The sequence below is a fragment of the Pezoporus occidentalis genome, unplaced genomic scaffold (assembly GCF_034315485.1).
Source record: "Pezoporus occidentalis ecotype Australia unplaced genomic scaffold, CSIRO_AGI_Poc_V1 ctg42, whole genome shotgun sequence".
Classification (NCBI taxonomy): Eukaryota; Metazoa; Chordata; class Aves; order Psittaciformes; family Psittacidae; genus Pezoporus; species Pezoporus occidentalis.
This window is the reverse complement of record NW_026915747.1, coordinates 4840245-4855284: the sequence shown is the minus strand read 5'-3', so window position 1 is coordinate 4855284 and position 15040 is coordinate 4840245. Positions and strand designations below refer to the sequence as shown.

General features: G+C 47.7%; 1 protein-coding gene across 3 annotated transcripts in view; it reads left to right on the top strand.

Moving 5' to 3' along the window:
* The window catches only part of PLXNA4 (plexin A4), a 467834-nt gene that overhangs the window by 333534 nt on the left and 119260 nt on the right, over nucleotides 1-15040 (top strand). For all 3 annotated transcript variants that reach the window (XM_062634250.1, XM_062634251.1, XM_062634252.1), the window contains exon 6: nucleotides 13411-13534. In XM_062634250.1, coding sequence (XP_062490234.1) covers nucleotides 13411-13534 — 124 coding nt within the window. The remainder of the gene's footprint in view (nucleotides 1-13410; nucleotides 13535-15040) is intronic.

The following is a 15040-nucleotide window of genomic DNA, read 5'->3' as shown; positions in this document are numbered from 1 at the left end:
TCTTCATCAGGGATGTAGGCATAGGACAAAGGATGATGGGTTCAAAGTGAAACAGGGGAAGTTCAGGTTAGATATAAGGAAGAAGTTCTTTACTATGAGGGTGGTGAGGCACTGGAATGGGTTGCCCAAAGAAGTGGTATATTCTCCATCCCTGGCAGTGTTGAAGGCCAGGCTGGACAGAGCCTTAGGTGACATGGATTAATGTGAGGTGTCCCTGCCCATGGCTAGGGGGTTGGAACTGGATGATCTTAAGGTCCTTTCAAACCCAAACCATTCTATGGGTAAGAAACCACCGTAGAGGGAGCTCAAACTGCCTGCTACACCCCTTAGTGTTTAGCAGACTAAAGAGGCTTAGGAAAAGGGGAACTGAGTTTGTTTCTGGCTTTTTGGCTGGAGGAGGACTGGGCAGAGAAGGGCAATGAGACTAAGATTAAAATCCTATCTGCTTTATTTTTCCTCTTGTTCCTCTGTCCCCCCGGATTCCGTTTCCTAGTGCATGGTGTGAAGGAGCTGAGCTTTGAAGACAGGATGAAGCACACTTTGAGTAGGGTTTTCATTGTGATTTGTGTCTGAGTTGGGGTGAAATGCTGTCTTCGGTAGTCGGGACGCTCTAGCTCTGCCCCAAAGCCTCTGCATCAGTCATGTGGAGGTCATGTAAACACATTTCCTCCTTTATTTATGACCTCTGAGGCAGATCACCTGTTGAAGGCTATGCATCCAGCTCAGCTTGTGCTTCTTCCTTGCTGGGAAGAGATGAATACCCTAGAGATGGATTGGGAGCTTCAGACGTGATCTGGGTTGGGTGCAACTGCACCATCTTCTTCTGGCAGCAAATCCCATCACAGTGATTTCCTATCTCACAGAGAAAGCCAAACCTGGGTTAAGGGGTTCCTTAGCTTATTTTTCTCAAATGAGGCTTAACTTGCACAAGGGTTAAGCCTCACTGTGCACAAGAGGCACAAAGTGCATCTCCTCTCCAACCAGACCCATGGGGCAAGCCAGAGACCTCCCTTTGAGCTCTGTATGGCAATGAGGACTGGATGTAATTCTTCCTGTGCTATCCCATGGTTTTCCAGGCTTCTGATTGTACTGCTACAGAGCAGGGGGGAAGTTTGGAGCCAGAGGGAGGAACTGTCTCTGCCAGCAGCAAATAGCAGAGCTACAGCCCACGTCGCTGTCTGTTGGCTCTGCTGCCAGGGGACATGGGCAGATGGAGGAATGAATGCATGTGGGCAGGAGGAGGAAAGGGAAGGAGCTGAAAAGTGATGTGAAAAAGGATATACTGATGAAGGTCAAAGGGAACAGTGGGGAGGGAGAGCCTGGTTTGAAGAACTGTGGGGTTTCCTATGGCCTCTCTGGGTAAAACTGCTTAGGGTAAGGGGTTTCTAGAGGTGGGGGCTTTCAGTAAACAGTGTTCATAGCAGCTCAGTCTATCCTGTGGAAGTATTTTCTCTCTTCTTGCTATGCTTCCCTAAGTCAGGACAGCAGATGCTAACAGCAAAAAAGCAATTAAATTACATGCTGGCTGAGTCTGGCAGTGATTCAGTGTCAGTGTAAGTGAGGGACCACTTACAGTGTACATCCCATGGTTCCATACCTCCTTGAACACAGATGCTGTGCTTCTTGTTTGTAGTTTTCCTGCCCTGTTCGTCCTTTAAGAGGTGAGGCTGAAGCAGCACCAAACCTTCCCACTTGTCTCACAGGTCTCAACATAGTCTTGGCAGTGGTTCATGAGGAAGCCTCAGGACCCACTGGTTTGGATTAGACCCAGACTCTGAGCACCACACTCCAAATTTTACCTTTCTGAAGGGCTGGGCACCTTTCATCATCTTCATCACTGATATTTATCATTTGGTCCAACCTGACCTTGAACACTGCCAGGGATGGGGCAGCCACAGCTTCTCTGGGCACCCTGTGCCAGCGCCTCAGCACCCTCACAGGGAAGAGCTTCTGCCTTATCTCCAACCTGAACTTCCCCTGTTTCAGTTTTAACCCATCACCCCTTGTCCTGTCACTACAGTCCCTGATGAAGAGTCCCTCTCCAGCATCCTTGTAGCCCTCTTCAGACACTGGAAGCTGCTCTGAGGTCTCCACGCAGCTTCTCTTCTCCAGACTGAACAGCCCCAATGTTCCCAGCCTGTCTCCATACAGGAGCTGCTCCAGCCCCTGATCATCCTCGTGGCCTCCTCTGGCCTTGCTCCAACAGCTCCTTGTCCTTCTTATGCTGGGGATACCAGAACTGCACACAGTGCTGCAAGTGGGGTCTCACCAGAACAGAATAGAGGGTCAGGATCGTGTCCTTCGACCTGCTTTTAAGGTCCTTTCCAACCGTAACTATTCTATGATTCTGTGATAGGGAAAAGACCAAATGCATTGCAGTTACTCAAGAGAAGCTCCCACGAACAATTCGGGTATGATGCTCCCAGGTATCTGAATCAGGCCACGAACAAAGAACTTCAATCCCTTTGAAGAAATTCTTTGCATCAGCCCTTGCAGAGGAGAGCATGTAGGAGCGCGGGAGAGCGTGGGTGTTATCTACCTAGGTTGTGGGGAAAGACACTCACAAATGTTATTAGCATGAATAGGAAGCACCATGATAGGATGCTCTCTGGGAAAAGTAATTTTGTTCATTAATTACTTGCCTTATCTCAGAACCTTGTTCCCTTTCTCTCGCTTTCTTCTCTTTTAATTTTCTTTAAACCGACTGTAAGTGAATTCGGTGCTGGGAGAGTTATTTTACTGCCTCCTCAGAGACAGAAGCTTGTATTACTCAGGTAGCCTTCAGCTGAGTCTTCAGGGGTTTTTCCATCTTCATTTCAAGCCCTGTCTTTTATGGGCAGATGGGAACAGAGAGATCCAAGCAGATTCGTGTTATTTCTTTCTTGTGGACCACCTCAGCGCTCTGCCCTGACCGCTGTTCACATGTGTGCCTTTAGGGGCTTATGAGATTGTGTGCTCTATGAATCTCCATTAGTTTCCAGGCTTGTGTTGTGCCTGGTTGGTTCAGCCACAAAAGGAGTCGGAGGGCTGTGATTTAAGGGACAGCACAGCACAGATCCTGCAGTTTCAGAGATGTCCTTTCCTTGTGTCTTTGACCCTTGGAGGAGGATGGAAAGGGTCAGTAGATGAAAGCAGATGATACCCATCCTCTCAGGTGTCAAACATGAGTTTGGTGGTGTTTTTCACACTGCTTCTACAGCAGGGAATACTTGTCTTTCTGGGACCTGTGCACTGTCAGCATTATACACTATTCACAGCTTCAAGTGAGTTTGCAGTGTTAGGTGGGAATCAACACATGCCAGGGCTCATCAGAGCAGCCTTGGTTTGTGGGCACTGAGGACAATGAAAGCAGAGCTGCCGAGACTGAAATGCCACCATCACTTACAGAATGAGGCTGGGGCCCAGCCAAGCTCCCACCCCAGATTTCTTCTATCTCAGCTATTGACTTGCTGTAGAGCTTGATGGGGCTTTTTGAGGTCCCTCTGAACACGGTGGCTGTCATGGGAGGAACAGACAGGAACATCACCTTCCACAAAACCTCTTCCTCATTTACACACTCTCCTCCCCTTGTGCCAACAAACAATTTCCAATTCTTCATTAGACAAAGGCTCCAAATTTCCAGGGATTTGCATGTGAAATGTTCCCGTTCATCTCAGGCTTGAATGAACCATCCAAATGCTCACCAGAGATCTGCCTACAGAGGCACACACCCGTGTACGCACAAACCGCTTGTCCATGGCTGCACCCAGTGGTCCATGAGCTGGTGTGGTCCTTAGGCCACCTCTGAGCCTTTGTTCGCAGGCTAAGGAGCAGGTTGCACTTGATGGACAAACGCAGGGCCCCCTGGGCAAGATTAGCACCAACAAGACAATCTGCAGCTGCGGGAATGTGGGGAAAGAGGGTGCAGGGAAAGAGAAGGGGCATGAAATGCCTTAAAGCAAGGGGGAGGGATGCTGTGTATGGAGCGCCTGGCTTTGTAGAGCAGGACATAGAGAAGTAAATCCCTTGCACCCATGCCCCGTGGGGGCTCCAGGGCTGGGTTTATACAATTGCTGTGATAGAGGGAGGAGCCCACCTGGGGACAGAGATAAGGGGCAGGCGGTGGGTTTGCTGTTCTGCAGTGTAAGCCCTGAGAGTTATCAGGGCAGAAACTCAGCTTCTATTACCATTCATTAGAATAGATTAGCAGGCAGAGCAATTAGCATCCTTACTCCGTTTTGCCAAGTGACAGGGTCTGTGGCAGCAGGCAGGATGTTGGGAAGAGGAAGCTTTGGTACAGCAGCACAACCCTCCCCAAACTACAGCCTAAGGATGGAGGGGATGTTTGGTCCTTCACCCCAGGGATGTCCCTGCTGGGATACTGAAAAGAGCAGGGGTTGGGGTGAGCTTTGGTTGGTGGTCTGAAGCTTTTTGTGGCTTGTGGTCCCTGAAATATGGCCCTTGGGAGATGCAAAGCCCCCAAAAAGTGGATTTCAGCTTTCTTGAGTTATATTTCCCATGTCTTTCTGAAAGGATACACAGACCTTTGGGTCCCCAGATACTACCAGTTAAAAACCCCCACTGTTCTAACATCCCCAGGCCACCCCAATGGCCTTTTCTTCCTCTTTAAGAGTCCATGCTTATCTTTGATGCCCAAAGAGCAAGTTTCTGGGGTAGGTGAGCCTGTTTGTGGTTAGAACCAAAGATGAAAACAAGGGTTCAATTCCTTCCATGGATGCATATGAATTTGCATATGAATTTCACCTCACTGCCAGGTAAGGTTTCCCAGGACAGAACTTGGAGCAACCTGGTCTAGTGGAAGGTGTCCCTGTCCGTGGCAGTGGGGTTGTAACTGGATAATCTTAAGGTTATGATCTCAGCTCAAATTTATCCTGCTTTTCCTATAGCATCTCCAGCCTTTCCTGAATGGAGTTTCCCAGGTGGTGGATAAAATTTAACTCCTTCATGGCAGGAAGAGCTAAATTCCAGCTATCCATTGCAGGGATGGAGGGCAACCTGAAGGCCAGAAAGAGTAGTCAGGGAGGGATGGCTACTGGCTGCATCATCACAGATAGTTTAAGGTCAGTTATGCTTTCGTCTCAACATTTATGGTATTCCCATGCTTAGGACCCTGAGGGAGGGAGGCTGGAAATGCCAAAACATTGCTAAAACTGACCATAAACTTTACTTGCAAGTGGGATTGAATCTTCCTTCCTCTCCCTGCCTCCAGCCAGAAAACTGCTTTGGCTCCAGCAGAGGGAAAAAGCAATTTCAGCTGCTCTTTCCTTCTTCAGCCTTGCACCCCCTTGTGATAAAGACATCTCAGGAAACACTAGCTTTGCACCTTGGTCAGACTACAGCTATAAGAAACCTCTTGTTATGTCCCCAGATTCCTTTAATTGCTCTGTTCTTGTCTCATCCTTCTTCCCAACTGGGCAACCAAACACTTTTCCCCAGTCAAAAAAGAAGCTGTCCTATTGCATCTCATCCTGAAAGAGGGACCACACGAATGAGACCGATTCAGACCATCACAGCAGGGTAACTTGAATCTCCAGAGCCTCCACTGCATCTCTGTGTCCTGCTGTCCCTTTCCAGGACTTCTGTCCCCAGCCCTGGCTGAAGATGCCATTAGGAAAGTTTGGACTTGGCTTCCATTGAGCTCCCTCTGCTGACCACCGTGCAAAAGACATCGACCATACCTGGCTTGTCTTTGAATAGACATCCCCTCTGGCCTCTGAGCAAGGATTTTGTGCACAGCAGGGACAGGGAATTTTAGGTTATGCAGGGAAGTTGGGCTAGAGAGACTGGTAGGGCATAACCCTCTACCAGAAGCTGCCTGGCTTTGTGCATAGAGTAAAACCCAAATGATGCCGTGATGCCAGAAGTCACCTCCCAAGGCTCTGTAGCCTTCTCCAGCTTTGCTCAGGACACGAACAGTGGTGTGGTACAAGGCTGATGACTTTGAAGAGAAGCCACCCTTTATGTTAGTTCATTTTGGAGGAGGTGACCCTCCCTTCTGGGAACAAGGGGAGCTGCTACACACCCCACTGAATTTCAGGTTCCTAAATATTTGTTCTGATCTGAGGATGGAGGACCCTCTTCAGTGTGACCCTTGCCAACTGTCTGCAGGGACAGCCTGCCTTGCCATGGGATCTGGGTGCGCTGGGAAACCTCAGATTTCCTCTTGGAGATAAAGAGATGTAAGAAATGGAAAAATCGTTGTCTCCTGCCCCATCTTGCTCCAGCAAGGCTGGGACCATCTCAGGGTCTTCCATCTGACACCTAAATAAGATCCCCCTGAAAAATTCCCTTCATCTTCTCTACTCTCCTCCTGAATTTTCTCCTTGGATGCTTGTCTCCAGCATGCCTGGGCAAGGAGACCGATGGAAGGGGTAGAAAGCTCAGACTGTGAAGCATGGGAAGAGGTGGCAGTGCTTGTGGCTTGGACCATGTGAGTGTTCACAACAGTCCTGCACATCCCTGTCCTCACAGTGTGGGGCGTGCAAGCTGGCTGCTGGTCCCTTTGTCCCCATCTTCCTCCGTTGTCCTCATGTCCCTATCCCCGCTCCACCCAGACCCATGTTCTCATTCCCAGTATCCTATTTTCTCATGATTGGGCATGGGGAGATTAGGAGGCACATGACAACCGTGGTGATGAGAGTCAAGGAGGCAGACAGGGAACCTGAGAAGAGGAGAAGAAAAGCTGGATTTAAGGGGAAGAGCTAAAGAAAAGTATGTGAACTGTATCAAAGCTGAAAACACAGAGCTTGGAAGAGAGGAGGATGAGGACAACATCTCCATCTTGCACAAGCTGAAGACCCCAGTGTGACTGGCGCTACCACATCATGTCGAGGAATGGACAGGTTGGGGAGGCAAATAGGGATGCCAACATGAAATAAAGCCTGTGTCCCTCAGAATGTCCTGCCCTGGTGACTGGTCCTTGCTGGTGTGAATGGGGTGTGCTGGTTCCCACGTGCTACCTCTAATTTACTAACACTGGGAGGAAGGTGTAAGGAAAGGGTGTTTGGGGTTATTCTGTCAAAGGGTGAGTGAATTTGTCCCCTGAGGGAAATGTCACCCTTTGGAATGAGAAAGGAAAGCTGAAATGTCAAAAACTTTTGCAAACACAGCAATGCCCACAAATTACCTGTTTGGAGGTGGTGGAAAGATGTCATTTCAGTTTGCTGAGCTGACCCAAACCACTGAGCTGCTTCTCACACTTCTTCTCTCAACCTTTGCCATCAAATTCTCTGTGTTTGAGGGCTTCATGTCCTTCTTCTTCCCTATGCACCCACCTCACTGCTGAGACTGAGTCTCACAATGCAGAAGCAGTCGGAAGAAAACTGCTGTACATCCAATGCTGAGGCTTCTCCAAAAAGAATTGATTTGTTTGGATTTGATTTCTGGGAATTCATTACTATTTTTTTTATTTAATGGTAAGCTTATTTTTTCTTTTTCCCTGAATTAAAAGGAAAATACAATTGTATAATGTGCTAATTGCCATTTGTTAAAACACACAAACCCTGTGTTCTGAGCAGCAGTTTCTGATCAGATCCAGTCACCGCTCTTTTGTCTTGGAAATTGGTTTTAATTAACAAAATTGCAGATAAGACCTTTTCCATTGCCAGAAAACTGACAGCATTTTATTTTTTGGGTCTCAGATTAGAGAAGTTGGGTGTTTTAGTCTGTTTCTGGGAAAATTAAAGGAAAAAGAGAAAGCAGGGAATCAAAATCTTTTTGGATAGGAACAAGACAGACTCAGTGAGGTCTCTATGCTGTTATTTCCACCTTCCCACCGTAAAAGACTATAAAATGACCTAAAGAAACTTCCTCTTTGGCTTTCTCCTCCCAGGACTCTCTGTCTCTGTCTATTTTGTCTGCTCAGGGTGTTTAGTTTCCAGCAGGGACCACTGGATCTGGTTAATGATGTGAACTTCCCATCTCTCCCCAAAGCCTTGCGGCCCTAGGCCACTGCATGGGTCTGGGTAGCAGCTGAGCACCTCGGTCACTGCAAGCCCAAATGATAAGAGAAACTCACTACATGGTCTTATCAGGGTTCTGCATGTCTTAGCAGATCATTGCCACTAGAAAGTCCAGGCACAAGGGCCACTGGTGCCTTTTAGTGCACTTAATTTGTTATCACAAGTGATGCTAAGGGCTGGCTTACTGGTAGGTATAACTAAGGGAAAAGCTCATAGCTTGTGGGACTGTGAAGTAGTTGGTCCCTAAGGAATGGCCAGAGAGATGCTAGAGATCTTGGTCTCTAGTGCAGCCTACACAGCACGTTTCTGCATCCTGGTTCAACAAATGAGAGCTGCAGGGATGCTCTGGCTCAAGTCCCAAGAGCATCTGCAGCTCTGCCAACCTCTGAGCACTCTGCTTGGGAGGGGAGAGCTCACCAGCACCTTCCCCTTGTTTCATTCTTCTAAGGAATCAGGAGTCACCCAAAGCAAACTTGAGCATCTCAGGCAGTGGTGGGATGGAGAGATGGACAAGAAGTGGGAAGGGCAGAGGAATATCCCCCTTGGAGGCATCTGTCCCACCCCGTCCCATGAGGGATTGTCATGAGAGGCAAAGCCAGGTGAAGACATGCACACAGCAGACATGCTTTCTTTTAGGCTGACAACCCTGCAGTAGCAGCATGGCCTTTTTACACCCCCTGCATAGGGAAAACAAAGAGCTTGAAGGTCTTATACCTGGTCTATGCAGGTTCATGGAGCTCTTGGGTCGGTGCTCAGCTTCTCCAAAGATTTCTAGGCTTCCGATTAACTCTCCTAACCTTGGACATGTAGGAACAAAGCCTGGAGGTGGTGGCATGAGTCTGGGCTTGGTTTAACCAAGCCATAGAAAGGCAGAAGAGCCTTTATCCTCTCACTGCAGGGGTGGGACAGAACCTCACCCCCCTGCATCCTGTGTCTGTGGCCCCAGCTGGTTGCTTTAGATGGCAGACTCGGGATTTAGCCATGATCTCTTGGGCCTCAAAGCATCTTCATCTCATCTTCAGGACGAGATGTGCTCTCTGACACACACGCATCTCTGCCTCACTTCCTGTCTCTGCATGCTAACATTTCAGCCTCACAGAGGTATCATAAAGTTTAATTAGCTGCAGGCAAAGCCCTTTGAGATCTCCTGATGAGATATGCTATAGAAGCACAAAGTATTAATTTAACATTATTAACATCATTGCTTAGTGGATAGTGAACAGAGGGTTAGTGTTAGAGGTATTTATTCTTCATGGGAGATGAAGAGGAAATAACATCCCTCATGGTTCAGCGGTAGGACCAGCTTCTTAGTGTTTGCACTAATGGCTTGGACAGAAGCAGGACACTTGCAGTTGTTAAAGATGCAGCTGATAATGAAATAGCAGGTGTTATTAAGACATGCAGAGAAGTGCCATGTCTACACCATAATCTTATGCAAATAGCTCAGGAGTGCAATATGCTCTTTTGGGTGTCTTAAGCGTAATGGGATGCCACTGAGTGGGAGTTCCACATGCTAATTATAGCATGAATAGGATTGAATTAAGTGGTGTGGCAGTGGAAAGTGAGCTTGGTATATTGATAGAACCAGCATAGAATCATAGAATCATAGAATGGTTTGGGTTTGAAAGGACTTTAAGATTATCCAGTTCCAAACCCCTGCCATGGGTAGGGACACCTCGCAGTAAACCAGGTTGCACATGGCTCTGTTCAGCCTGGCCTTGAACACTGCCAGGGATGGAGCCTTCACCACTTCTCTGGGCAACGTGTTCCAGTGCCTCAGCACCCTCACAGTAACGAACTTCCTCCTTATATCCAACCTGAACTTCCCCTGTTTCAGTTTGAACCCATCACCCCTTGTCCTATCGCTACAGTCCCTGATGAAGAGTCCCTCTCCAGCATCCTTGTAGCCCCCTTTCAGACACTGGAAGCTGCTCTGAGGTCTCCACACAGCTTTCTTATCCTCATGGCCTCCTCTGGACTTGCTCCAACAGCTCCATGTCCTTCTTAGGTTGAGGACACCAGAGCTGCACACAGTGCTGCAGGTGGGGTGTCATGAGAGCAGAACATGTTTGAGCTACTGATATTTTATTAAAGGAGAAGAGTTATTTGCAGTACAAGGTCTTTTTTCTGCATTAGCTGTAGTACGTGAGCCAGATGAGAGTGCAGTGGAGTCACAGCAAGCTCCAGGACCCCGAGTACACGCTGACTCTCAACAGAGGCACCAGAAATGATTAGTTGGGACTGGGGTATTTCATTATCCCTTTCACAGTCCAGCTGCAGCGTGCAGGCAGCTGCCTTCCAGGTGACCACTTCTCTAAGGCAGGAGCATGTGTCTGGAAGTACTTAGTTTTTAAAAGTCACATTTGCCTTTATGTACAATTTACTGAACTTATTGTTTCGGAGCTGCTATGTCCCCTCTGGGCAGCTGCCTTCATGGTGCTTTGCCATGTTCCTGCCTCTCAGCCAACTCCAGTCAGGGATCTGAGACTTTGCTGCTGGAGGGCAACACTTTGCACATACTGAAACGATTTTCTCTGTGGTTTCACCCCGTTCCTGGGGGAGGGTGGAATATTTCAGCAATGCAGAAGACAAGTGGAAAGAGGTTGTTGTTCTGCTCCCCTGAGTTGCTGAGCAGACACCTGGGGGACCATAGTGCGTAAACCCATAGGATGCTCCACATCCAATGGTCAAGGAAGAGGAGATGGGGGAAGCCATGGGCAAAATGCTCTGAAGAAGAGCCACCATCACTTGTTTCTGCACAGCCAAACCCACTGGGAAGCAGCTCCATCCCTTTAGTCTTGATTTATGCAGCAGCTGTGATCAGTCACCTGGGATGAATTATGTTGCTGGCTCAAGAAAGGGGTCAGTGATGTTGACTCCAGAGCCTGAACCCTGCCTGTGACCCAGAGCTCAGCTTGGTTTGGTTCAGCCTGGCAGAACTACCTCATCACCAGACTCCAGCACCAACCACAGTTGTGATTTCAGGTCCCCCTCCTTTGTTTTAAGTTGATAAATTGCACTGAAAAAGTCAGACTATCAAAGTCAAAAGTTAGGAAGTGGCAGAATTGCGGTCACCCAAGGAAAAAGAGATGTGTGATGCTGTAATTAAAGCCTGGCTTGCAGCGTGTCAGTGCAGGGAGAAGATTTAGGAGTGCAGAAATTCCTTTCTGTCTGGCAGTACCTAACTCTTGAGAGCCTGACACTGCAACTTTAACATTATATTGAAACCACACTTAGTTTGGTTTGCTTTTGTATCGTTTCATTATTTGGATGGCAACAAACCTTACAACAGAGACCAAGACACATCATTCTAATACACAGTGAGGTTTTGGCCTGAAAAGTAATGTGTCTTAAATGTGTATGACTAGTAAACAGCAAGATAAGATGCTGATAATTATACTCTTGCTCAGTGGTGGGGCTGGGAATACAAGACACATTCCTAAGTGCTTAACCTATCCCCATGTGTTGCCCTTCTGTGCTGGATGTGTTTGGAACCTAACTTGTTGTTATACTTGTACAGAGCATGGGTATGTGCACATTTAATCTTAGCAAATCCAGATATTTCAGTCATTCTGCAGATAGAGTGAATAAATGGGAGATCTTGAGGAATTTGGGTGCTTGTGTTGTGACACTGAGCCCCAAAGGGTTTCCTTCCCAGCTATTCTGAGGAGAGGAGTTCTCACACCCTTCAGAGCTGTGACAGGATTGCTGTGGCCATTTGTTCTATAGAAGTGCTTCCAGGAATCTCAGCTCACCGTTTTGCTGTGGCTTTCATTCCGCTACATGGGACTCAGTTTTGGGAGCAGTTCATCAGCGATCCATGCAACCCTCTGGAGACTGCACATTCAAAATTCCTGACCCAGCATGCGGCAGAGCTAAAGGAGACTTAATGGGATGAAGGTTCCCAGGGAACGGAGAGAGCTGCAGTGCTGCTCTTGCTCTCTCAAATCTGCAAAGCAAAATGAGAGCTTGCGCAGAAAGGCAGAGATCTCCCTTTATGAGTCCTGCCACTTGAAATACAGAACTTTCCTCTAGCAGAAAGATGGAGCAATTTGAGTTTGAGGTTGGGGTGTTCATTTTATCCAGTGTTAGCCACTAGAGAAAAGCCAAGCTTCAAAGTGATAGGTCAGCCCCCAGGTTTTGTAACACATAGGCTCACATTGTGTTGATTCTGCATATGTTGAAAATCATAGAATCATAATGGGTTTGGGTTGGAAAGGACCTTAAAGCTCATCCAGTTCCAACCCCTTGCCATGAGCAGGGACAACTTCCACACAGATCCCTATCTGCAAAGTCCCATGCATGCAAGGATAATCTCTGGTCTAGCGAGCAAGGACATTGAGGGGTGATCTTGGAGTTAACCCTCCAGCAGCCCCCATGTGCTCTCACAGCTAAGACTCAGAAGCCTGGGAGTGGCTGAATAATTTAGCATCCACACTTAGTCTTTATAGCTGGTTTTAATGGGGGGTATTAGTATTGCTAATAACAAAATCCATTGAAGACACCCTGTGCAAGTCCATAACATTAGCTTAATGGCAAAAAGGCAATTGGCATGCAGTTGGAGCTGTCCTTTTGTATTAACCCTGTGGATTTCTGAGGCACCTTCCTTGAAGCGATGGCCTTGGCAGTACCTGTGGAGTAAAATACAGATGTGTTTTATGCTAAGCAAATGCAAATGTGGATTGAAACAGGGTGCACAGCTACCAGTTCACACCGAACAGAAAAGACAAGAGACAGCCACAATGCTGAAAGTACTGACAACATTAGTACATGGTGTAAGCTTCACGGGCTTGTGCACCCAGGTGCTGTGCACTCACCACTTTTACTGTCGCTAACTGGAAACACCAGAATATTTAAGATCCTGCCCTGGGCACTTTCAAACCAGATGCCAAAACCCCCTTAATCTGCCATGGCCTGTATTTAGAAGTGCTGAGCAAAGGATTGGAGGGATGCCCCTTCCCAGCAGAGAGGTACCAGCCGCCCAGAAGTACAACAGATTGCCACTAATCAGCAGGGCCAAAGAGCATGGGCTGTGCACATCTACTTTAAAAGGACATCTGCCTAAGATGTCCCACTGCCCCTGGACAGGACAGGGCTGTGGGTTTGCTTAAGGGCAGGTTAGACTGTACCTGCTATATGTGTGGAAAGACAGAGCATCTCTATAGCTGTGCATTCTACTTAAGGGATGGAGCTTTCACCCATCATCTTTCCTCCTTTCATGATGTTCTTTCAGCTCTCCATCCTGCTGAGCAATCACACAGCTGATAGAACTGAGTTAGAGCTCTCCAGGGCGTCAGTGTGGGTTTCCACCTAGTGCAAAGGGTACCGAGTTGGCTTTCCATACTCTTCCCATGGGAAGAGTATTTTTCATACTCTTCCATGCATGTCCCAGCGTTGCTCCCAGCCTGCTCTGTGTTAACGCTGTCCCCCTCTGTTCCCTCTTGCTCAGGTGCACAAGGAAGGAGCGGTGTGAGCGCTCCAGCGAGCCTCGGAGATTCGCCTCGGAGATGAAGCAGTGTGTCCGGCTCACCGTGCATCCCAACAACATCTCCGTCTCCCAGTACAACGTATTGGTGAGGAACGTTAATCCTTGCACATCCCCCAGGTTTAATCTGCCCAGGCACAGACCCAGGTATGTGCCACCTGGATTCAGCATGAGTGGGAAGGACTGGCAGCTTGATGCAAGAGGTTCTCCAGAGTTCATTAACTTCCTCATCAACTGTCACAAAGGATGATTTGACATGGGAGGACATTTTGGCCTTGGTTATCCCCTATCTAGAACTGTGGAAAGAGGCTTCCCCATTAACTATGGATAGATGAGGGCAGGTCTGAAGGAACTCTGTGTCCCGCAGGTGTTGTGTGCACCTAGTGTAGTTGTTTCCTTCCCTGGGAGAGGGATTTGGTTGTGGCTGGGCATGGACTTTAGGCAAGGAACATTATTATGGTTAGAAATTACCTTCTAGAAGAAGGACAAGTGGGGGATTCCATGAGTTATTTCAGTAAGCTCTAAATTCCCATCATCTTGGGTGGAAATGTCTCCTTCTTAAGGCACCAAGAATTCCATCCTGCTCCAGCTCCAGTGCTAAGAATGCAGAGCAGAGAGGTGGGGTGCTACACAGAGGAACCTGATGCTGCCAAGGTTCTTGCTGTCTATCTCTTGTGGTCCCCCTCAGCACAAGGTTTAACCTCTATGGTCTCAAGCTACTTAAATTAGCATCCAGCGAAGCCATACAGTCAATGCTGGCAGATCATTACATGATCCTGATCTTCTGGGCTTTAGATGAGAAATCTCTGTTGAAGACATAACCATCTTGTGGTTTCTCTCCTCACTCATGACAGCAGCACCTTACATGGTGAAATCCCAGCACAGTCTGAGAAGGCAGAGATCCATTTCATTCAGGCTAACATGGCTCTGTCTTCTTGACCATATTAATTTGGGCTAGAATTAAATTGATAACCCAGGCCCCAAAAGCTCTGTCTCTGTACAGGTTGGTCACTAACCCCATATGTTGACAGCTCTCCATGGAATTGCTCAAGGTGCAGTTTCCAGACTTGTTCCAGGTGACAGGTTTTGGAATGGTAGGGTCTCTCCAGTGATAACGAAATGAGCCTTTCAACGCCTGCATGTCCAATCACTGCTTCTTTGTTTCAGCCTCCTAACTTTGCTGTGACTTTACTTTCCTCAGCTTCAAACAAAATTGATCTGAGACATCTTAAGTTCTTTGTTCTTCTGGGAGTTCAAGGTTCCTTTTTCTTATTCTCTCAGTAGTCGTTGAATTCTTTCATGTTGGAATAAATTCTCAGGGACTTGCTGGCTCAGGGTGATTGGAAATGGTAGCAGCATAAAAGACCTTTCTCTCTAGGTTACTCCCAGGGCAAGTCAATCTGGAGCTGCTGGGACCAGAAGTTGCCATCATCTGACTGTTGCCCAATAATCTGCATGAATATTTCAATGGGAGTCTCAGCCCAGTCCCAGATTGGTGACCAGTCTCATCCACATCTACAGATAGTCTCTTGACAAACCTCTTTATATGGGATTGTAGCGTTAGGATAAGGGGTGATGGGTTCAAACTGAAACA